Genomic DNA, 26010 nt, shown 5'->3' on the forward strand with positions numbered 1-26010 from the left:
GTACCAAGTCAGGAATATGACAAGTGTTATATATTCGTTTGATGTGTTTGAGCTTTTGATTTTGCCATTTGCTTAGGGACTTTGGGACGTTTAGAATATTCCTTGTGTATTTTTTTTATTTTACTTCTTAATTTGCCATGGTGTGATAAAAGATGTCAATGCATAAATCATTAAAATGAAGATCAGGGTGTCGGTCTAGTACTAAACATTGTTCATAATATATAAAGTACACATGTTCAGTCTGATATGCAAGTGATAATTGCTATTGAGCTTTAAACACAAATCCAACATCATCATCATTGTTGTGACAATTATTTTCAGAATCAATCAGTAGAAAAACAATTGCTTTTGCAAAAATAAAAACTCGCATTTTAAATTGAGTTAGCTTTTTTGTATTCAGCGTTTCATGAAATAACAAAAATTAAACTCCCCTTTTTATCCATTGGTCAACAAACACAATAATAAATGCACAGGAATTTCTGAATTTAGATAAACCAAAATATATGATTTAATCATACACTGGTTATCTCCCCTGATACTAGTGTATACTTTTAAGTGGTTTATTGTTCACAGAATGAAGCAAAGTCGTCAGCTCTCCTTATTTTCCTACAGTCCTCGTTTTGATTGATTTGTTTATGAGCTTGGTTCCTTGAAGGCGAGAGTGAAGAAGTACAAACAACTGCTGAATCACAATGATAAAAGCTTTTTAATAGATGAGAAGAGTACAAAGACTACAACTCAATATAACAAACTAACACCATGATAACAATTAAACAATACATAAATTAAGCTGAAATATAAAATAATTTAAAAACATGTCATTATTCAATTGTATATTGTTTGAAAATAAAATGTTCAGATATACAAGTTTAAAATTTCAAATAATATGACTTTCTCAAGATTGCTATTGTAAAAGTGTAAAAACTCCAAAAAATGCTTACCAAACACTGCTTTTAAAAGTTAACTGTAAAAATTAAGTCCTTTTAACAGTAAACTACAGAAATCTGAAAAAAAAGAGACTGCAGGATTGTATGTCCTGCTTTAACAAATTCCATCCCAGGAGACAAATAAGTTTACCTTATCAAAGATGTATATCAAAATTTAGTTACATGCAACAGTTGTGGGCTTATTCATGAATAAAAGACAAGAAAATATTGCACAAATATGCTAAATTCAGGGGGAGCTAATTAGAATGCTTAGTCAATAAAAGTAACTTAGAATTATACTATATTATCACACATGTTTAACAAAAAATCTTACCAATAATCAATAAAATCTGATCAAAATAATTGATTTAATGGGTCTTTTATAAAAATAATTGACCTTCATTACTTATGGAGTAAATTATCCTATGGAAACATTGCAAAGTTTATTGTCTTTATATATAGATTCTTACATTGGTACCAATGGGTTGTTAGAATTATCCAATCTAGGATAGTAATATAATCGAATTTTAAAGTCTGAGCCTCGGCAAGGACTTTAAAATTGATAATTTAAGTATCAAGATTGGATAAATCTGATTATCCACGAGTTACTATGTGAGAATCTGTTTCTCTAATGATTATTAAATATATTTTTATTTTTGATAAACGAAAATCCCCTTTGAGTGCCTTCCAAATTCTACAAAGTTGTCAATTTCATACCAGTTAGCTCAATTTGATTCATCCAGTGAGCTTATAAAGGTTATGACCCATACACTCATCCAATTATCTTCTGAGATCATCAGCAACCACACATAGATTTTTTTTTATATAATTTGTCTGGAAAGGGTTAAATTGCCAAAGAATTACATTGAATTAGAGAAAATATTATACAAGATTTGATATATATTTTGTACATTGTGTACCCTTTAATGAAGACACACAATTTAATCTCATACTTCTGTCAGTTGTCATATAATGCATATTAAAAAATAAAGTACTTTATAAGAGGTCAACTAATCTACAATACATAAACATTATTAAGTTTATAAAAACCTACTCCAAAATGATAATTAGTTAGTATTTCTAGGAAAGTGAAACATAATATAATAATATAATGCGGTTTATTTGTGTCTACATAAATAACTAGAAAGTCTTGTAAATATCAATCTATACAAGAAAAGTCTCATATAAACTATGGCACTAACTGGGCACACACTGAGGTATAACTTGTTTAATGCCCTCAATATTGAGTAATGTCAATAAATATAACAAGATGAACATCTGACATCAAAGTGTATGTACTTGAAAACAAGAACATGTAATTTGTATATATCAGATGTCATTACTGGATCTTTATTGTTTACCAGGTGCTCCATCATATGGTGTAGACTAAAATAAGAAAACATTGTTTAGTAAATTGATTACATAGAAGAAAGGAAAAGTTGAATTATTGATTATAAAAGAAGGTGTTATCTACTCAAGGGCATAAAACAATAGGCAACTTTTCTATTTTAACGTGTTCTGAACTAGCTATTTAACAAACTTTAGCTGACAAAATGATTTTTCTGGTCAAATGAAGGTAATCCCTTTAAGGAATCTGAGTCTGTGACTGGCTAAATCAGAAAATGGCTCCAGATTCAGAATCATGAAAGGGAATAGTATAGATGACAATGTTACATTGAGAATATTCGGTGATGCTATTTATACCAGAAAAAGAAATTTGATCTTCAGCAATCAATATACAAGATTTGTTGGATTTAACTAAAAAATCAACCGGCAGGACCAACATGCTTTGCTTGCAATCAAATATGTACTGCTTCAAAAATGTTAGGACCAGGCTTAAAAAAAAACCCATTCTGTTCATTGTAACAATACGATTATTGTTTGCTTTTTATCACCGCTGATAATTATATATTTCCACATTATGTGTTGCATATTTCCACAATATGCATTCCATTCAACCTTAAAAGTTAAATAGTGGTTTTCTTAAGTCTATAAGATAACTTTTTCAAGTTGTCCTTTTTTTACAGAAGTATTGAATTTTTTAAAAGCTCATCTCTTAACTTAATACAAGTCTGAAAATAAATATGGATGAAATACTTATTAATTAAACCATTTCTGTTCAAAGGGAAATAACTAAAACTTATTTCCATGAACCAATAACTCTTTATGGGGTCAATTGACAATCTTGGTCATGTTGACTTATTTGTAGATCTAACTTTGTTGAACAATTTTGCTGTTTACAGTTTATCTCTATCTATTATAATATTCAAGATAATAAAATGCTTCGCTGGGCGCAGCTTGATACGACCGCAGAGGTCGAACCCTGAACAGTTGGGGCAAGTATGGACACAACATTCAAGCTTGATAATTTGGATTGTGATTAAATATTTGACACAGCATAGGTTTCTGACACAGAAAGAATGTGGTCTAAGAACTTGAATTTTTTTAATTTACCTATTATGGTCCAATGTCCAAAATCAAAATACATGGTTAGATTCAGCATATCAAAGAACCCCATATATTCAATTTTTGTTGAAATCAAACAAAGTTTAATTTTGGACCCCAACTTGGACAAACTTGAAAACTGGGCCCATAATCAAAAATCTAAACACATGTTAAGATTCAGCATATCAAAGAACCCCAAGAATTCAATTTTTGTTAAAATCAAACTAAGTTTAATTTTGGACCCTTTGGACCTTAATGTATACCAATTTAAAAAACAGGACCCAAAATTAAAAATCTAAATACACGGTTAGATTTGGAATATCAAAGAACCCCAATAATTCAATTTTTGATGAAATCAAACAAAGTTTAATTTTGGACCCTTTTGACCTCAATATGAACCAATTTGATAGCGGGGCCCACAAATAAAAAATCTAAATACATGGTTAGATTCAGCATATCAAAGAACCCCATATATTCAATTTGTGTTGAAATAAAAAAAAGTTTAATTTGGACCCCAATTTGGACCAACTTGAAAACTGGGCCCATAATAAAAAATCTTAAAACATGTTTAGATTCAGCATATCAAAGAACCCCAAGAATTCAATTTTTGTTAAAATCAAACTAAGTTTAATTTTGGACCCTTTCGACCTTAATGTAGACCAATTTAAAAAATGGGACCCAAAATTAAAAATCTAAAAACACGGTTAGATTTGGCATATCAAAGAACCCCAATAATTCAATTTTTGATGAAATCAAACAAAGTTTAAAATTGGACCCTTTTGACCTCAATATGAACCAATTTGATAGCGGGGCCCACAAATAAAAAATCTAAATACATGGTTAGATTCAGCATATCAAAGAACCCCATATATTCAATTTGTGTTGAAATAAAAAAAAGTTTAATTTGGACCCCAATTTGGACCAACTTGAAAACTGGGCCCATAATAAAAAATCTTAAAACATGTTTAGATTCAGCATATCAAAGAACCCCAAGAATTCAATTTTTGTTAAAATCAAACTAAGTTTAATTTTGGACCCTTTCGACCTTAATGTAGACCAATTTAAAAAATGGGACCCAAAATTAAAAATCTAAAAACACGGTTAGATTTGGCATATCAAAGAACCCCAATAATTCAATTTTTGATGAAATCAAACGAAGTTTAATTTTGGACCCTTTTGACCTCAATATGAACCAATTTGATAGCTGGGTCCACAAATAAAAAATCTAAATACATGGTTAGATTCAGCATATCAAAGAACCCCATATATTCAATTTTTGTTGAAATCAAACAAAATTTAATTTTGGACCCCAATTTGGACCAACTTGAAAACTGGGCCAAAAACCTAAAATCTAAATACATGTTTAGATTCAGCATATCAAAGAACCCCATATATTCAATTTGTGTTGAAATCAAACAAAGTTTAATTTTGGACCCCAACTTGGACCAACTTGAAAACTGGGCCCATAATCAAAAATCTAAACACATGTTTAGATTCAGCATATCAAAGAACCCCAAGAATTCAATTTTTGTTAAAATCAAACTAAGTTTAATTTTGGACCCTTTGGACCTTAATGTAGACCAATTTAAATAAACTGCTTCGCTAAGCGCAGCTGGATACGCCCGCAGAGGTCCAACCCTGAACAATTTGGGCAAAAATGGACACAATATTCAAGCTTGATACAGGTCTGAATTTGGATTGTATTAAATATTTGACATATTATAGGTTTCTGAATAAATGTAGTCAAAGAACTTGAAATTGGTTATATGAATTGAATTTATATTCAATTAAAGATTTCAAGCTGTTGTGCAATACACTGTGCTGTTGCCCAATACTTAGTAAATCTGTTGTCAGACTATAAACAATTAAAGTTCAATTAATTCTCAATGTCATATTAGAAATTTATGAAAATGTAAAGGGAGCTTACATCAATAGATATAAACAATTCACCAAAGTTTCATGAGAATTGCTGACAGCATTTTTGAGTTATTGTCCGAAAACTTGAAAATCCCCCCTTTTTTAATGAATAAAACCCCATAACTCAGAATTGTAAAATGTAAAATTTATAAAATTCTAAACAGAGCTTACATCAATAGATATAAACAATTCACCAAAGTTTCATAAGAACTGCTGAAAGTATTTTTGATTTTTTGTCCGAAAACTGGAAAATCCCCCTTTTTTTATGAATAAAACCCTGTAACTCGGAAACGTAAAATCTAAAATATATAAAAATCAAAAGGAAGCTCATGTCATTAGATATAAACAATTCTCCACAATTTCTTGCATGTTGGTGAAAGCATTCTTGAGTTATTGTCAGAAAACTGGAAAATCCCCCTTTTTTTAATGAATAAAACCCCATAACTCGGAAACATAAAATCTAAAATTTATAAAAAACGAAAGGGAGCTCACATCAATAGATATAAACAATTCACCAAAGTTTTATGCAAATTGGTTAAAGCGTTTTTGAGTTAATGTCCGACATGTTGACGACGGACGGACAGATGGACAGACGGACTGACGGACAGACGGACAACGGTATACCATAATACGTCCCGTAAACGGGCGTATAAAAACAGGACCCAAAATTAAAAATCTAAATACACGGTTAGATTTGGCATATCAAAGAACCCCAATAATTCAATTTTTGATGAAATCAAACGAAGTTTAATTTTGGACCCTTTTGACCTCAATATGAACCAATTTGATAGCTGGGTCCACAAATAAAAAATCTAAATACATGGTTAGATTCAGCATATCAAAGAACCCCATATATTCAATTTTTGTTGAAATCAAACAAAATTTAATTTTGGACCCCAATTTGGACCAACTTGAAAACTGGGCCAATAATCAAAAATCTAAATACAAGTTTAGATTCAGCATATCAAAGAACCCCATATATTCAATTTTTGTTAAAATCAAACAAAGTTTAATTTTGGACCCTTTGGACCTTAATGTAGACCAATTTGAAAACTGGACCCAAAATTCAAAAATCTAAATACACGGTTAGATTCGGCATAACAAATAAATAAATGTGGTCAAAGATTTTACAAATCTAATGCGCCATACTGTGCAATTAAAGATCACTTCTTGAAATTTTCAATATTTGAAATTTGAAAAAAAAATAATATTTGAAGAATAATTCTTTTTAATTTCTGAAATCTGAAATGAGAAAAAATTGCCCCCCCCACAATTTCTTTCCCCCCCCCCTTTTTCCCCCCAAAAAATTCTTTCTTTTTGCGGTCGTATAATAACCAATAAAATGCTCCGCAGGGCGCAGCTTGATACGACCGCAGAGGTCGAACCCTGAACAGTTGGGGCAAGTATGGACACAACATTCAAGCTTGATACAGCTCTGAATTTGGATTGTGATTAAATATTTGACACAGCATAGGTTTCTGACACAGAATGAATGTGGTCTAAGAACTTAAAAATTTTAAATTGGACATTCACCTATTATGGTCCAATATCCAAAATCTTAATACATGGTTAGATTCAGCATATCAAAGAACCCCAAGAATTCAATATTTGATGAAATCAAACAAAGTTTAATTTTGGACCCTTTTGACCTCAATGTGGACAAAGTTGATAATGGGGCCCAAAAATCAAAAATCTAAATACATGGTTAGATTCAGCATATCAAAGAACCCCATATATTCAATTTTTGTTGAAATCAAACAAAGTTTAATATGGACCCCGATTTGGACCAACTTGAAAACTGGGCCCATAATCAAAAATCTAAATACATGTTTAGATTCAGCATATCAAAGAACCCTAAGAATTCAATTTTTGTTAAAATCAAACTAAGTTTAATTTTGGACCCTTTGGACATTAATGTAGACCAATTTGAAAACGGAACCAAAAATTAAGAATATAAATACACGGTTAGATTTGGCATATCAAAGAACCCCAATAATTCAATTTTTGATGAAATCAAACAAAGTTTAATTTTGGACCCTTTGGACCTCAATGTGGACCAATTTAAAAACGGGGCCCAAAATCCAAAAACTTAATACACGGTTAGAATCAGCATATTAAAGAACCCCAAGAATTCAAGAATAAAACCCCATTGAAATTGGTCAAGAAATAAGCATTTTATACGAAGTATTTTCTTTTGCACAATACTGTGCAATTGAATATTTCTTGCTATTGCGCAATACTGTACAATTGACAATTTCTTGCTATTGCGCAATATTGTGCTATTGGATATTTCTTGCTATTGCACAATACTGTGCAATTGAAGATTTCTTGCTATTGCGCAATACTGTGCAATTGAAGATTTCTTGCTATTGTGCAATACTGTGCAATTGAAAATTTCTTGCTATTGCACAATACTTATTATATAATAATTTACACATCCTGTTTGGTGTGTATCTCATACCATATCATTATTATTTGCTTTTAAATATAAAACAGAAATAACCAACTTAATGTTGAAAATTTAAAAAGAAATAAAAAGGGAAAAAAAAATAAAATCCCCCCCCCAAATTTTTTGAACCCCCTTATGATTCATCACCCCCAAACTCAATCCCAGCCTTCCCTTTGTGGTATGGTACCTTGCAGTACAATTTCAGAGAGATCCATACACTTGAACACAAGTTATTGTCTGGAAACTAGAAAAATGCTTATTTTTGGCCCCTTATTCCTAAACGTTTTGGGCAATTACCCCTAAACTCAATTCCAGCTTTCCCTTTGTGATATATAACCTTGTAGTACAATTTCAGAAAGATCCATATACTTACACACAAGTTATTGTCATGAAACTTGAAAAATGCTTGTTTTTTGCCCCTTTTTTGGCCCCTAATTCCTAATATTTTGAGGCAATTACCCCAAAAATCAATCCCAGCATTCCCTGTGTGATATGGAACCTTGTGGTACAATGTCAGAGAGATCCATACACTAACACACAAGTTATGTCTGGAAGTTACAAAAATGCTTATTTTTGGCCCTTTTTTGGCCCCTAATTCCTTAACTGTTGGTACCATAACCCCCAAAATCAATCCCCACCTTCCTTTTGTGGTATTGAACCTTATGGTAAAATTTCCTAGAGATCCATTCACTTAAACTAAAGTTAGAGTGCGAAAACCAATGTGTCTTCGGATGACGCCGGACGACGACGACACCGACGACGCCAACGTCATACCAATATACGACCTGAAAATTTTTTGCGGTCTTATAAAAACTGCAAAATTTCCTTAAAATTACTAAATGAGGGGCAGCAACCCAACAACGGGTTGTCTGATGCGTCTGAAAATTTCAGGGCGGATAGATCCATTTTTACCCATGTCAGATTTGCTCTAAATGCTTTAGTTTCAGAGATATAAGCCAAAAACTGCATTTTACCCCCCTATGTTCTATTTTTAGCCATGGCAGCCATATTGGTTGATGGGCAGGGTCATTGGATACATTTTTTAAACTAGATACCCTAAGGATGATTTAGGCCAAGTTTGATTTTATTTGGCCCAGTAGTTTCAGAGGAGAAGATTTTTGTAAAAGTTAACGGACGACAGATGCCAAGTTTTTTGGGCCAGGTGAGCTAACTAGAGGCTCTAAAGAGCCTGTGTCGCTCACCTTGGTCTATGTGCATATTAAACAAAGGACACAGATGGATTCATGACAAAATTGTGTTTTGGTGATGGTGATGTGTTTGTAGATCTTACTTTACTGAACATTCTTGCTGCTTACAATTATCTCTATCTATAATGAACTTGGCCCAGTAGTTGCAGTGGAAAATATTTTGTAAAAATTTACAAAAATTTACAAAATTTATGAAAATTGTAAAAAAATGACTATAAAGGGCAATAACTCCTTAAGGGGTCAATTGACAATTTTGGTCATGTTGAATTATTTGTAGATCTTACTTTGCTGTACATCATTGCTGTTCACAGTTTATCTCTATCTATAATAATATTCAAGATAATAACCAAAAGCTGCAAAATTTTCTTAAAATTACCAATTCAGGGGCAGCAACCCAACAACGTGTTGCCTGATTGGTCTGAAAATTTCAGGGCAGATAGATCTTGACCTAATGAACAATTTTATAGTTGAAAGATTTGCTCTAAATGCTTTGGTTTCAGAGATATGAGCCAAAAACTGCACTTTACCCTATGTTCTATTTATTACCGTAGATACTCGCCTAATAGTCGATCCTACTATAAGTCGGGGGCCCTTTTCAGCTCCAAATTCTAAGGATTTAGTCTTGACCCTCGTATAAGTCGGACAAAATTGGGCATTTTTTTTTCAGCTGACAGTAACTGAACGCCGGTAAAACCAATGCAAATCCAGGAATAATATTCATTTCTGCATTAATGTTTGTTTGGTTTGAATTTAGTTGATGCTCATCATGATAATTTATATTGCTGTTAATAATAAAGATGTATTCATTTCTCTTGTTTTGTTCACTGTTCAAATGTTAGATTAGCCATATGTTGTTTACATAATGCATCAATGATTTTGTAGGGTATGACTAATAACCTATTGTTTGAGAAAAGCGAATATAAACCAATATGAACCTGAAAATTTAAAGTCAATCAACACTTGATGAAAATATTTTTCACAGCATACATAACTTGGTGTTAAATGAGCATGTACACTTCATAATTCTTATTATATTGTGATGATTAAAGGATTAAAAAAATTAAGTGAAGCTAATCAATATATTAAAATAACTAACTCCAACTCATTAGTGTCATCTGTTTACCTATCACTCATAGTTTTCACACCTTTAGTAAATACAACTCTTTGTCTCTTAATTGGGGTTATCAATGGATTATATTGGCTTGTCAATCAATTTTGTAATTTTTGTTTACCCGAGACACTTTAATGAATAATATTTTGATTTTGGGAATGAATCTCAAAATTATTTTTTGATTATTATATGATTTATAAGCATTGAATTGATATCATGATATCACAATAATGACACAATAACTCCGCTGAAAACATCCTTTCACATATTTGGTACATTGTTATCTCCTTTTCATTTTTGGTTCTTGGCTCTTCTTTTGGGTTTATAGGAAAACCATGTGACCATGAAAATCAATACACAAACCGGAAACAGTAGAATTTCAACACGAATTTGCAGAAAATGTTTACCAAGGAACAAATAAAACACAAAGACAGTATTGTAGTCATTTATTTTCAACAAAAACTTTTTATTTATTGATTTATGTAGGTTTGGCAATCAAAAACGTAGTTTTGACCAGGAAATTCACTCCTGACCACTTTTCTCAAGCTTGGATTTTTCCTCTGGTCGCTAGATCTCGTCTATTAGTCGGTCCCCCTCTCTGGATTATGAATTTTACTCCCAATTTTCCGACTAATAAGCGAGTAGGAACGGTAGCCATGTCGGCCATCTTGGTTGGTTGGCCTGGTCACCGGACACATTTTTTAAACTAGATACCCTAATGATGATTGTGGACAAGTTTGGTTAAATTTGTCTTAGTAGATTCAGAGGAGAAGATTTTTGTAAAAGATTACAAAAATTTACGAAAAATGGTTAAAGATTGACTATAAAGGGCAATAACTCCTTAAGGGGTCAACTGACAATTTCAGGGCAGATAGATCTTGACCTGATAATTAATTTTACACCATGTCAGATTTGCTCTAAATGCTTTGGTTTCAGAGATATAAGCCAAAATCTACATTTTACCCCTATGTTCTATTTTTAGCCATGGCAGCCATCTTGGTTGGTTGGCCGGGTCACCGGACACATTTTTTAAACTAGATACCCCAATGATGATTGTGGCCAAGTTTGGTTAAATTTGGCCAAGTAGTTTCAGAGGAGAAGATTTTTGTAAAAGTTTACGGACGACGGACGCAGGACGATGGACGCAGGACGACGGATCACGGACGCCAAGAGATGAGAAAAGCTCACTTGGCCCTTTGGGCCAGGTGAGCTAAAAATGAAAGAACCTTAGTGAGCGCGCTCACATACCGCACATCCCCACATTGTCATTGGAGAAATAAAATTAAGTGTAAGAAAAAAAAATTGTATCAGAAAAAAAAATTGAATCATAATTTCCTGTCAATATGCACATCTACATAGTATGTCCTTATTATCTACACAGTTTCATGAAATTCTGTTGAGTGGTTTGAGAGGAGTTGCGATGACAAAAGGTTGCAGTAGTATATTGGGCAAATAAGTTCAAAGGGGCGTAACTCCTGGAAAAAAAATTGAATCGTAATTTCCTGTCGATATGCACATCTATGTAATATGTCCTTATTATCTGAAAAGGTTTCATGAAATTCTGTTTTGTGGTTTGAGAGGAGTTGCGATGACAAAAGGTTGCAGTAGTATATTGGGCAAATCAGTTCAAAGGGGCGTAACTCCTGGAAAAAAAATTGAATCGTAATTTCCTGTCGATATGCACATCTATGTAGTATGTCCTTATTATCTGAAAAGGTTTCATGAAATTCTGTTGCGTGGTTTGAGAGAAGTTGCGATGACAAACTGTTGCAGTAGTACATTAAAGTAAATAAGTTCAAAGGGGCGTAACTCCTAGAAAAAAAATTGAATCATAATTTCCTGTCGATAGGCACAACTACATAGTATGTCCTTATTATCTAAAAAGGTTTTCGTGAAATTCTGTTGTGTGGTTTGAGAGGAGTTGCGATGACAAGAAACAGGACTGACGGACTGACGGACAGACGGACAGACGGATCAAAAACATTATACCCTCTGCAACTCCTTGCATGGGGTATAATTAGGGTAGGTAGGGTTGGCGGAAACACGTTTTATTTTTTTTTTGCCCTTTGGTAATGTTAATGATTTAGCCCAAATGTCTTGTGCCCAAAAATCAATCTTAATGTGCCATTTAAATAAGGCTTAATCTGTATGATTTTTTTTTATACTTACATGATTTATAAACATACTATTATTAAATTCTCAATTCAATTGACTAATTAAGAAATTATTTAGAAACTAAGGTTCCGTGTATGGATTTAGTTATTTTTTTCTGTAAATTTTTGGATATAATGCTACTGATGAGTTTAAGTATTTATGTATTCCTGATGAATGTAATTCAAAAACATGGCATGGATGCACAAAATAAATTTAAGTGTTAGAATTTTGTCACATCAATTCTATTTTTTCCCAATATGTGTATTTTTTACAGTAAATGTGTTAATATTTCAAATAAAATCTTACACTGTTGTCAGTATTTATTTATAGTACTTACTATCAGTCTAACACCAAACATAGCATGAGTGTCATTTCTATGTGTTGCTAAAGCAGACTTCAGTTGTCCATCTTCTAACACACCAACATACTGTGCCACAGTTTTACATGATTCCATGGTAACAAACTGATCAGTCTGATGTAACTGGATTTTGGTTTCTTCTCCATGCATTGTACCTGGTGGCTGTTAAAAGAAAATTATTTTCTTATTGCAGATTTTTTTATTTTCTTACTTACTTATTTATTTTCATGTATGCTTGATTTTGTCGTCTAGACAACATCTGAAAACAAGAGGCTGTTAAAGTGACAGCAAACTGGATTTTCCTGCAGAGGTCGAACCCTGATAGTTGAGCAAGTATGGACACAACATTTAAGCTTATAACAGCTCTGAATTCAGATTGTGATTGAATATTTGATACAGCATAGGTTTGTGACACAAAATGAATGTGCCATTGTGGTCAAAGAACTAAAAATTTGAAATTGGACATTTACCTATTATGGTCCAATGTCCAAAATCTAGTTACATTGTTAGAATCAGCATATCAAAGTACCCCAAGAATTCAATTTTTGATGAAATACTTATTAATTAAACCATTTCTGTTCAAAGGGAAATAACTAAAACTTATTTCCATGAACCAGTGATGCATTAACAGCAAAAATAGTTCTCTAAAATTGGATATTATTTAACCACTAAAAATCAGTTCTCTAAAATTAGATATGATGTTATATCTATTTTCAAATTATAATCAAACGGAAACTAAAAATTTTGCAATTTTTCCATTTATAAAGGGGCATAACTCTAGAACGGTTAAAGTGACGCCACCAAAATTCAAACTTGATCTGTGTTTTGTGGTAATAAGCATTGTGAATAAGTTTCATAACATTTGGTTGAGGCAAACTCAAGTTAGAGAACGGAAACCAATTTTGGGACGTACGTATGTACACGGACAAGGGTAAAACTTAATGCCCCACCGCTACGGAGGGGGCATAAAAACCACTTGTTTTTGGCCCCCAATTCTTAACAGTATGGACGATTACCCCCAAAATCAATCCCAACCTTCCTTTGAGGTATGGAACATTGTAGTATAGAGATCCATACACTTATACTTAAGTTATTGTCTGGAAACCAAATGTCTTTGGACGATGACAACAACTATGATGACAAATTTTGCAGTCGTATATAAATGTGTTTTTCATCATGGACACGATACAGATATACATACACATTTTTAATGTCACCAGTGGGTGTTTTTACTCATGGTTTCTGTGAATTCATGCTAGTGTGTTGTTGGATTACTATCTTATTGACATATACCTGATATCTCCTTTAATATGTATACAACTAACAAACTACAGGTTTAAGTTAAATAATAATGCAACACATCAGTAAAGATGATTGTCCACAAATAAAGATGTGTCAACTTCTTGGTATAGAATCTCCCATTTGATGGACATTTATTTAAAATATGTATTTAGCTCAATTTCATGCATAAGTTTTACTCTCTGTGCAGATTCCAATTTCACAACAAAAATATTACTGACTAGTTTAATGGTAATGGATATCATGGCATTATTTTACTTTTAATTTCACTCATTTTCAGGCTGTCTCATACATGTCATATAAAGATCCCTTTTAAATGCAAACACCTTATACACTGTTATGAGAGTTTTTTTTTTAATCATGAGTTTCAATCCCAATTCCAGCAATTTTTGATTAGTTCTTTATTTGATCTCAGGACCAGACTTTCTTGATTTTTGCACAAAAAATTTGAATTATGATATGAACAATTTAGAGACAGTGACCAGTTTTATATAATTTCATTAATAAACTTCGTCAAAATTAAAAGGAAACAACTATTGTGGCTATGTTAAAACTAAACTCACCATGTGAACTAGCTGTGTTATACCATTGACAATAGCAATGTAGTTATTGTTGTTATGGAGACGAACTTGGTTCTTGCCCTCATTTATAACAGTCCATAAAGCTGAAAAAGAATTTTTTTTTTTAGGTACATGTACATTAATATCAACATGATCAAACACTTGAAGCAAGAGTACATTTAAGGCTATTCAAGTCTTGTATTGCAATTACCACAATGAACAAATTTGGAATTTTTATCCACTGTAAATCTTTATTCTCATTTGGCGACCAGTTTTGATAGAAAATCTTCCAACTTAGTCTGCAATATTCACTAGCATAAAATCAATGACTGTTGTATTAATCAGTGACATCATAGTTTTCAATGATGGTCCACTGGCTCATAATACCTACTGTTAGAAGCCTGAGGTCCCTCGGCACCACATCCATCAATGACTGACTGTTTTGATGTAGACATCACAATCTGTAGTGAATGTCCACTGGCTCGTGATACTAGCTGTACAACATTGTTTGTCTGGAATGTTTGCTGAAAAAAAATTATACCATATAAATATACAATGATTTTATGTAAATTTATTTCAAAGCACAGCAATATTGATTTTTTTGGTGTATATCAATTTTCTCAGAGGAGTTGGGTGTTGATGTGGTCTGTTGAACTGTACAATATTATTGATGATTCCTATATTCTTTTTTTATGTATCATATTGTTTAATGAATTGATATGATATAAGTAATTTATAAAGAAATTCTTTTTTAAAGTAAAAAAGAAGAAAATGCAAATATTTGATGTGTTAAAAATCATTTGCACTAACTGTTTTACTCCTGATGGAAGATATGTATTATACCATGAATATCTGAGGAGTGAAACAAGTAGGGTCCTTGTTGTTCAGTCTTCAGTTTTCTATGTAATTATGTCAACCGATCGACAATGTTTGGTCACATATTGCTTTTCCTCCGTTTCTTTTTATATCACCCGATCAACAATGTCTGGTCACATATGGCTTTTCGTCCGTTTCTTTTTATCATGTCACCCTATCGACAATGTTGGGTGACATATTGCTTTTCCTCCCTTTCTTTTTATGGCACCCTAAACAGAGTTGGGGCTGACATATTGTTATTCTACATATCTTTTTCGTCTTATTATTTTTCTTCCACTTTTTTGTCCAGCTTATACATCAGAATTGTATGAGTCAAATCTGGTTACCAGTCTACTTACCAGAATATTTCCAGTCTCACACTGTTTGACAGCATGCTCAATCTGGTTACCTGCCCAATTCAGACCTTTTTCTACCTCTTTGCCTGCACTCTTCACTTCTTTCATGATTGATCCAAAAATTCCTGGCTAAAAGATAAAGAAATTATTATATGTTACACTCTCTAACTAATGGAATACAGTTTTAAACGATCAAAGCAAGGTTCAAAAATACAGTTTGACTGTTCCCTTCAGATTGTCATTATATTTAAATTTTCCATTAGCATTGATAGATTTTTCTTTTCTTGCATTTTCAGTTCAACAACTTCTTCACAAAATTTTATCAAAAATGTATAGCGTATAGAAATTATCAGTATTACAAAATTGCAAACCTAATTGCAGGGATGACAATTTGAATAGAGATATTGTGTTTTGAATTATGCATCGAATATGTAACAATTGAAAAGTTTTGTCATTATAAAATGAAATTGAAATCAAGTGGATATTTGATAAGAGTTTTTGCCTAGATATTTGACTTGATTATGCAGCTAGAAAATCTATTTAGTTATTCGTTACAATCCAATCTTGTATAGATATCTATTGATTTTTCTACTTTTTTTTACAGACGATGTATGTATAACTTTTGTTGGTTGCTGGTTGACATATAGATTTTTGTACTGTCGTCTGTTAAACAAGAGTGCACACGCTGAAATGTCTCGCCTTCTTTACTAATCATTGATATTATGTTGATAGTCCTAAATATAAAGCTTTATTACAACTGTCACATAAACTTAACATTAACCAAGTAAACTAAACATTGACCAATGAACCATGAAAATGAGGTCAAGGTCAGATGAACCATGCTAGGCAGGCATGTACAGCTAACAATTCTTCCATACAACAAATATAGTTGACCTATTGCTTATAGTTTAAGAAAAACAGACCAAAACACAAAAACTTAACACTGAGCAATGAACCTTGAAAATGAGGTCAAGGTCAAATAAAACCTGCGTGACTGCCAAATAGATCATAAAATATTTCCATACACCAAATATAGTTGAACTATTGCATATAGTATTAGAAAAAAAGACCAAAACTCAAAAACTTAACTTTGACCACTGAACCATGAAAATGAGGTCAAGGTCAGATGACACCTGCCCGCTAGACATGTACACCTTACAATCATTCCATACACCAAATATAGTAGACCTATGGCATACAGTATATGAAAACCAGACCAAAACACAAAAACTTAACTATAACCACTGAACCATGAAAATGAGGTCAAGGTCAGATGACACCTGCCAGTTGGACATGTACACCTTACAGTCCTTCCATACACCGAATATACTAGACCTATTGCTTATAGTATCTGAGATACGGACTTGACCACCAAAACTTAACCTTGTTCACTGATCCATGAAATGAAGTCGAGGTCAAGTGAAAACTGTCTGACGGGCATGAGGACCTTGCAAGGTACGCACATACCAAATATAGTTGAACTTTTGCATATAGTATTAGAAAAAAAGACCAAAACTCAAAAACTTAACTTTGACCACTGAACCATGAAAATGAGGTCAAGGTCAGATGACACCTGCCCGCTAGACATGTACACCTTACAATCATTCCATACACCAAATATAGTAGACCTATGGCATACAGTATAAGAAAACCAGACCAAAACACAAAAACTTAACTATAACCACTGAACCATGAAAATGAGGTCAAGGTCAGATGACACCTGCCAGTTGGACATGTACACCTTACAGTCCTTCCATACACCGAATATACTAGACCTATTGCTTATAGTATCTGAGATACGGACTTGACCACCAAAACTTAACCTTGTTCACTGATCCATGAAATGAGGTCGAGGTCAAGTGAAAACTGTCTGACGGGCATGAGGACCTTGCAAGGTACGCACATACCAAATATAGTTATCCTATTACTTATAATAAGAGAGAATCTAACATTACAAAAAATCTGAACTTTTTTTTCAAGTAGTCACTGAACCATGAAAATGAGGTCAAGGACATTGGACATGTGACTGACGGAAACTTCGTAACATGAGGCATCCATATACAAAGTATGAAGCATCCAGACCTTCCACCTTCTAAAATATAAAGCTTTTAAGAAGTTAGCTAACGCCGCCGCCGGATCACTATCCCTATGTCGAGCTTTCTGCGACAAAAGTCGCAGGCTCGACAATAAAAAACTCTATGATTAGTTATCCTGTTTACACATAGTCTGTGATTGGTCAAAATAAACATCAATGATTAGTTATCTTGTTTACATAAGGTCTGTGATTGGTCAAAATAAACATCTCTGATGAGTTATCTTATTTACACAAGGTTTGTGATTGGTCAAAATAAACATCATTGATTAGTCATCTTGTTTACATAAGGTATGCGATTGGTCAAAATAAACATCACTGATTAGTTATCTTGATTACATAAGGTATGCGATTGGTCAAAATAAACATCACTGATTAGTTATCTTGTTTACACATGTTACACAAGGTTTGATTGGTCAAAATAAATATCACTGATTAGTTATCTTGTTTACATAAGGTCTGTGATTGGTCAAAATAAACATCTCTGATGAGTTATCTTATTTACACAAGGTTTGTGATTGGTCAAAATAAACATCATTGATTAGTTATATTGATTACACAAGGTCTGTGATTGGTAAAAAAAAACATCATTGATGAGTTATCTTATTTACACAAGGGCTGTGATTGGTCAAAATAAACATCATTGATTAGTCATCTTGTTTACATAAGGTATGCGATTGGTCAAAATAAACATCACTGATTAGTTATCTTGATTACATAAGGTATGCGATTGGTCAAAATAAACATCACTGATTAGTTATCTTGTTTACACATGTTACACAAGGTTTGATTGGTCAAAATAAATATCACTGATTAGTTATCTTGTTTACACAAGGTCTTTGATTGGTCAAAATAAACAACACTGATTAGTTATCTTGTTTACACAAGGTCTGTGGATTTGTTATTCTGTTAATATCTGGTCTGTGCTCAGGAGTTTTGTCTCAATAAACTTCACTGATAACATTTTGTAGTTAAGGGCACCCAAACAGTTTCAAGGCAGTTACTGTTGGTGCCACATTATGCATTGGAATCTGACGAAAACGTCACTTTTGGCAGGATGTCATGAAACATGTAATTTTCCGTAATGATAAAAAAAAAATACACGATTGAATGATATTTAATATAAACAATGCTCCAATTTATGTTTCTCACACACTTCAACTTCTATGCCCTCAAAATAAGTACATTTGATTCTAATATTTTGGGTATATATATATATACACAGTATAAAAGTCTAATGAAATCAAAATTAAGAAATTAAACACATGAGGTATTCAACAATGAAGTCAATAAAACATTGTATAGGGAGCAATCTCTAGACTACTGACCCCTTGATGACAATTACATGTATCATTTTTATTGTCATTCATCCCTGATAGAATTTTATATGGATCCGACTTTCTAACAGCCCGTTAGTCTGACAAAAGAATAGTTTTACAGCGCATAAGTTACAAGCAAAGTCAATATCATTTTGTGTCAATGTTTTTTAAACTCATATCAAAGTTCAGATAGCACAAAACTCCAGTTTTAATTATTGTAATCCCTTGTAAATCAAGGCATCAACACTTTAAAAGAAGTAAATTTCCTCATAGAACATTTTTTTTCCCATTTATTTATGTCAAATATGAGAGGACACAGTATTAATGGTAAAAAAGACAGTTAATGTAGAAAAATGAGAAAAATGACATTATAAGAACCTCTTGATTTCCACATTTTAAGGTCAAAAAAAAAATCCCACTCTGAGCATCTTATCCGTAATTCTAAGCATGACTTAAATTATTTTAAACTAGTCATTCTTGTATGGATTTATTTTCCCCCTATTTTCACTTATTACAGCTTCAGATTGAATCCAATTTTATTAATTTATGAATAAGAAAATCTACTCCAAATTTTTTCTAACTTTGCTTAACTTTTTTTTACAAAAGTGCAAAATAGTCCCCTACCAGTTAAAAATTAATTGTACTGGAACAAAATGCTAACTTGATCTATAACTTGTCATGGTGTAAACTATATAACAAATATCAAGTCAATATCTTCAAGCATGACGAAAAAAAGTGTGGAAAACTGATTATTTAAAAAGTGAATTTTTTAAGTCCAAGGACCATAACTCTGCACAAAATCATCAGACCGTAACAAAATTAAAACTTGGTCTGTAACTTGTCATGATAAAACTATATACCAATTATCAAAACAAAATCTTCAAGCATGAAGAAAAAAAGTGTGGAAAACTGATTATTTGAGTGAATTTTCTAAGTCCAAGGACCATAACTCTGCACAAAATCATCAGACCGGAACAAAATTCGAACTTGATCTGTAACTTGTCATGATAAAACAATGGTCCAATTATTAAATCAATATTTTTAAGCATGACGAAAAAAAGTGCGGAAAACTGAATATTTGAGTGAATCCAAGTCCAAGGACCATAACCCTGCACAAAATCATCAGACTGGAACAAAATTCGAACTTGATCTGTAACCTGTCATGATAAAACAATATACCAAATATAAAATCAATATCTTTAAGCACAAAGAAAAAAAGTGTGGAAAACTGATTTGCCGGACTGACGGATGGACAGACAGACAGACGGACAGAGTGCAAACCTAAAGTCCCCTTCGCCTTCAATGGTAGGGGACTAACAAGAGGCTATCAGAGTGACAGCAAAACCGGATTTCCTGAACAGTTGAGCAAGTATGGACACTATATTTAAGCTTATAACAGCTCAGAATTTGGATTGTGAATGAATATTTGACACAGCATAGGTTTGTGACACAAAATGAATGTGGTCAAAGAACTGAAAAATTTGAAATTGGACATTTACCTATTATGGTCCAATATCCAAAACCATTGTTAGAATCAGCATATCAAAGAACCCCAAGAATTCAATTTTTGATGAAATCAAACAAAAGTTTAATTTAGGACCCTTTGGACCTCAATGTGGACCAATTTGATAAAGGAGCCCATAATCCAAAATCTCTAAATACATGGTTAGATTCGGCATTTCAAAGAGAACCCCATAAATTCAATTTTGTTGAAATCAAACAAAGTTTAATTTTGGACCCTGATTTGGACCAACTTGAAAACTGGACCCAAAAATCTAATATCTAAATACAGGTTTGGATTCAGCATTTGAAAGAACCCTATATATATTTAATTTATGTTGAAATGAAACACAGTTTAATTTTATCCATATAATTTTCTGTTCAAAGGGAAATAACTCAAACTGAATAAATTATAACAAATAGTTTTCTAAAATTAGATATGATATTTTCAAATTATAATCAATAAAATTAGATATGATTTAACCACTAACACATTGTTAGAATCAGCATATCAAAGAACCCAAGAATTCAATTTTTGATGAAATTAAATCCAAAATCAGAAATCTAAATATGTGTTTATTAATAGACAATATAAGCTTAGTTTTTAAAGGAGTTCACTTCATAAAAAAAAATTAAATATATAAAGCCTACCACAAAATTCTTCAAACAATTTACCAAAGAAAAGAAAAAAAATTCCAAATTGTTATTTATCATTATTACATTAATACAATGTCTTTTAAAAATCTATAAAAGTTATCTGTTATATATAAACTTTATATATACAATTAACCATTTCTGTTCAAAGGGAAATAACTCAATCACATAATAGGTACCACTTTTCACTATTGGAAAGGGATATAACTCGACAAGGAGAAAAGCTAAAATCGTGAAAATTGAACTTGACCTTCATTTAGTCACAGGAAACAACATATCCAAATTTGAAAAAAAAGTTCATCCAAGCGTTTGCATGTGTAAATGAACGGACACTGTTTGGCAGTCGCCCGCCCGCCCGCTGTACATCCCCAAATAAGAAACGATTTTTCCTTTGAAAATCCGGTTAAAAATGACAATATAACGTGAAACTGTATAGGATGCCTTTAATTTGTTTACACAAGAATTAGAATTATAATGTATGCAGTTACTACAACATAGTGTATGTAGAATGTACAACATTATGAAAAGGGAGACAACAAGAGTTCTACACTTGGTGGTTACATGCGAGAAGGCATGAACATTACCATGCATTTTTTACACATCTATTTTTTTTGGTTTGTGTGTTTGTACTGTACAATATTTTTTCTATGTTCCTGTTATCCGTTTTATGAGTATTATATATAACATAATAATCCCCTAAACAAATCTTGAACAGCTGTCTATCTGAAGAAGGTGACAATTAGTATACAATATATCATAAAATACTTTGTTCATAACAACTATACCTACTTTGGATGTTTTACCTGTAGGAGGTGGTCCTTGGTCTTTCTGCGCCATTGTCTATAAAGAATTGAAAAAACAAATTAAACACATACTGCAGGAAATAAAATAAATTGAAATAATAGTAAATGTATCAGCTTACCTACAAATAAAGTTAAAGAACACATGAAATGCCTTTAAAGCCTAATACCTGACAATGCACATACTGTAAATTCACAAATTATTGCATGCATTTACTATTGCAATTTTTAAAGAATGGAAAAAAATACGAGATTAATTATTGTGATTTCAGTAAAATCTTCATACAGACAAATGTATCAGATATCAGAATGGGAGCTCTTCACCAAGTCACATTCATGACATTATTGCATTAATAAAAACCTTGCAATACTTTCTGAATATACAGTACATATATAAATTCAAATGTGCAGGTATTAATTATGCATGAATTCTCAGAAGTCTCTAGGTAGCATGCTTGCCTAGAATTAGGGAGGTATGGTTATATCTCTAGCCTGGTCAAACCACAAAATAGAAAATTGTAATTCGCTTCTTCATTAAACACACAGCATTTAGGATTAAGAGCAAAGACTTGATGTTGGCAGTCTTCCTAAATCTGTTACCTTGCAAACTAGTATGTTTCATAATCAAACTCAGGGTGTCGATCTACTACAATTGATTGATTGTTTGTATGTGCTTAAAGCCACTTTCAGCACCATGTGTTTGATTTGATCTCATAGCCTCAGTGTTGACATGCTAGTGATAGAGTAGATGAACTACTTATACCACTCAGCATGCTCAGCCACCGAGGTCCTTTGGACAAGTGCAAAGCCCATAGGGAATTGACTACAGGTCAGATATATAGTCTGTTTATCATCTACATGATGATATGATGCATTTAAAAATAAAAAAAAAGTATACCCCTACTATCCAAAACCCGGGTTTGGATAGTAGTGGTATACATTTTTTTTTAAATGCACGTAGACAATTAACAGACTATATATCTGTGGCTCTTTTCACAAAAAATCTTAAGAGTAAAAATACTCGTAAGTCATACACATTTCAGTATAACTTATGATCAATTTTAATCGTAAGAGTTTTTGTGAAAAGAGTCACTGACCTTTAGTCAAGTCCCTTTGACAAGCCTGGGTTCATGCTCATGTCACATTAACATGCAAGTTCTTGTCATGCTCGTCCTGATATGTATGTAAGTTTGTACAGGTTTTTTTATAGCATAAAAAATTTCCAAGCGTTGTTAAAAGGATCCATTCCTTATGAGAATTAGGTATACATGTATAATCATATAGAATTCTGAATCTTATAAGCTTGTCCCACTAATTTTGAGTCCCAATTACATGACCCAAATTGGCTTACAAACTTTCATTAAAGAGGTCTTTCCAAAAACACCCTGATAAAACCCTTTTGTTGTTGTGTGACCTAAAAACTCTCTGTAAAAATAGTAGTTTATAAAACTTCAATCATGCAATCATTTATATTTATATGCAGCTCTAGGGATCTAAAACTGAACTCACCTTAAAATAATTTAGTATATATAATATAATTATTTCAAGTACAACAAACAAATATAAATATATATATGAGGATTAACCACATGTGTAATATCCTAAATAGCTTGTAGTTATGTGTAATAGACTAAGTTTATGCCATATTAATTTATGGTATGATCAGGTGATGTCAACAGTGAATGAAAAAAAGTCTTTTTCTCAAACTATACACTTCCAGGCACTTGAAATGCATTGAATACCTTATACCTTTATACCTTTATCTTCGGGTCCTTAAATCAGCCAATGGCTTCTACTGACCCCTCATCTTGGAATGTCGTAATGCAATTTCTGATCGCATAATAATATATTTATATAACTTACATACATGTGATGGACTGTGAAACTCAGATCAGGAGATTGGGAAATTTTGGTCAGGAGATTAGGACTCAGCTCAGGAGGTTTATAATCGACATAAATTTTGTCGTAAATGTAACCGTGTGATGTAGAAATTGTCTTTTAAAGTGTTTTTTTCTTCAACTTTCCATCCGAATGTAATATGTTTATAGTACCCTTGTACTCTTAAATTTTCTTTAACTTTATTCAATCTAACATTCTGTTTTCATAATACATTCTTTAATTTCCTTTTTTTTTTTTTTTTTTTTGTCTTTATTCTATACAACAATCACTGCATAAGGGAATTTCTTTCTTGATATTAAACATGCATGTACTGTTATAGTATATACTTAAAGGTCATACTTACTAAATAAATTTCAATTCAAGCCTTGAAAAGAAGTATAGAACCCTCAAATAATTTCCAAATTATTATTTTTTTATTTTTCCTAAGACATTTAAAATCATTTTATTACCATCCTTTTATGATTATTTTATTCAATTTATATTTCATTTATAGTCTTTTAACAATTTACATTATTTAAAGGAAAATAACTTTAAACAGAATAAAACAAGGGAAGTAACCCAAAATTTATTTCAATTACTTTTAACAGTCAGGGATATAACTCTATAGGGTTATTACAGAAAAATAACATACATTTGTTATTGTGGACTAAAAATCAAAGAACTGTGATAACATATGTATGTTACATGTTTCAAAGGGACAATATACATCACTAGTTTAGTTAAAATGCATACAAGTTCTATTGATATTACTATTGTCTTTATGTATACTTAACTAAAGAAAGATATAACAGTTCGTAGTTCGCCAATTTTGCATAGTACACCTATATGTTATTACAGAAAAAATATGCCTGTAATAACTAAAGGGTGTTATCACAGCTTCTCTATATCACTCCAAAGCATTTTCTCAGACATACATCATGCTTAATTACAATGTATTTTAATTTATTGTAAGAAATAATGACCAGAGCATGTAATGAGGTTCTGCGCAAGCTTCCCAGTAATTCCCAAGTGTCTCATATTATAGGTTACATTCCTTTAATAACTAAGCTATGTTATTACAGCTAATTTTATCCCTTAAAAGCCTCGTCTCATTGATTTACCATGGTTAATCAATAATGTATTAATATAAATAAAGAATTAATTATCAAGGCTATGCATTTAGTTTCTGCGCAAAGTCTCAAGAGTTCCCTAGAGCCCATAATAAATTAAAATATTTTTGATTTATTTTACAAATAACAAACATATGTTATTGCAGATTTAGAAAATTTAAGGAATAAAGAGTAGACAACTCATGAAAGTATCTGTAATAACACACACAAGTTATTTTCTGTAATAACCCTATAGAGTTATATCTCTGACTGTTTAAATACACAAAGTTTTTATTACACAACGGCAGTTAGCCTGAGTTAAAAATCGTTGATTACCAGTATGTTTGACACCCAAGCTGGCAAGTGAAGCCATATAATTATGCATGTTCTTTGATTTACAGGTAAAATTTAACTTCAGGTAAAGTCAGTTACACTGGATATGGCAGCTGAAAGTTTTCATTCAGGAAATATTTCATACACGGGATTTTTTTCTATTCAACGGGAGGAGACCCCTGAAAACGGAATTATTGTACTCCCGTCGGGAGGTTCACATGTATGAACTTAATAACTTAAATAAAACTTTAGGTGTGCGCAGCTTAACAATTAACACGAACATATAAATGTATACGGGTTCCAATTTTCGCCATTTAAAGCTGACTTAAAATATTCAAAGTCTTTGCCGTCACTGTTAAATCCGACAGGTTATTCCACTGATCCACTACTCTAATTGAAAAAGTATTTAGTCTGTGTGTCGTCTTACACTGTTTCTTAAAAAGTTTTAAAGAAAAGAGTGAACTCTAGTATTATTAGTATGTACAGGTCATGTTTCCTTACTAAAATACAGATGGCAACTTACCCTATATAATAGAATAACGAAGTTCTAAAAAATAGTATGCAAATTGGGTAATTGCGACGTGTACTTTGGATTTAACAGTCCAGTCAAGGTCGTTAAAAACCCCCATCATCATCATCATCGATTTCCGTATGGCCCTTTCCTTATAAATAATTAATCGATCTAGA

General features: G+C 32.1%; 1 protein-coding gene and 1 long non-coding RNA gene across 3 annotated transcripts; one reads left to right on the forward strand and one right to left on the reverse strand.

Moving 5' to 3' along the window:
- Positions 1 to 687: 687 nt before the first annotated feature.
- Positions 688 to 25987, reverse strand: LOC127700639 (uncharacterized). 2 transcript variants are annotated; one of them, XM_052204194.1, is made up of 7 exons: positions 25847 to 25987; positions 21993 to 22043; positions 15642 to 15767; positions 14819 to 14951; positions 14431 to 14531; positions 12548 to 12730; positions 688 to 2312 (listed from the first exon to the last, which is right to left on the reverse strand). In XM_052204194.1, exons 2-7 carry the CDS (start codon positions 22038 to 22040, stop codon positions 2277 to 2279), a joined length of 627 nt encoding a protein of 208 aa, XP_052060154.1. In that variant the 5' UTR covers positions 22041 to 22043; positions 25847 to 25987; the 3' UTR covers positions 688 to 2276. The 2 variants fall into 2 exon arrangements, with proteins under 2 accessions (XP_052060154.1, XP_052060155.1); XM_052204195.1 differs by lacking the exon at positions 25847 to 25987 and adding an exon at positions 24246 to 24266.
- On the forward strand, positions 10964 to 11729 carry LOC127700642 (uncharacterized). Its single transcript, XR_007981674.1, has 2 exons — positions 10964 to 11436; positions 11605 to 11729. It is a non-coding gene; the product is annotated as an uncharacterized LOC127700642 (long non-coding RNA).
- Positions 25988 to 26010: the final 23 nt, after the last annotated feature.

The sequence above is a fragment of the Mytilus californianus genome, unplaced genomic scaffold (assembly GCF_021869535.1).
Source record: "Mytilus californianus isolate M0D057914Y unplaced genomic scaffold, xbMytCali1.0.p SCAF_5, whole genome shotgun sequence".
Taxonomy (NCBI): Eukaryota; Metazoa; Mollusca; class Bivalvia; order Mytilida; family Mytilidae; genus Mytilus; species Mytilus californianus.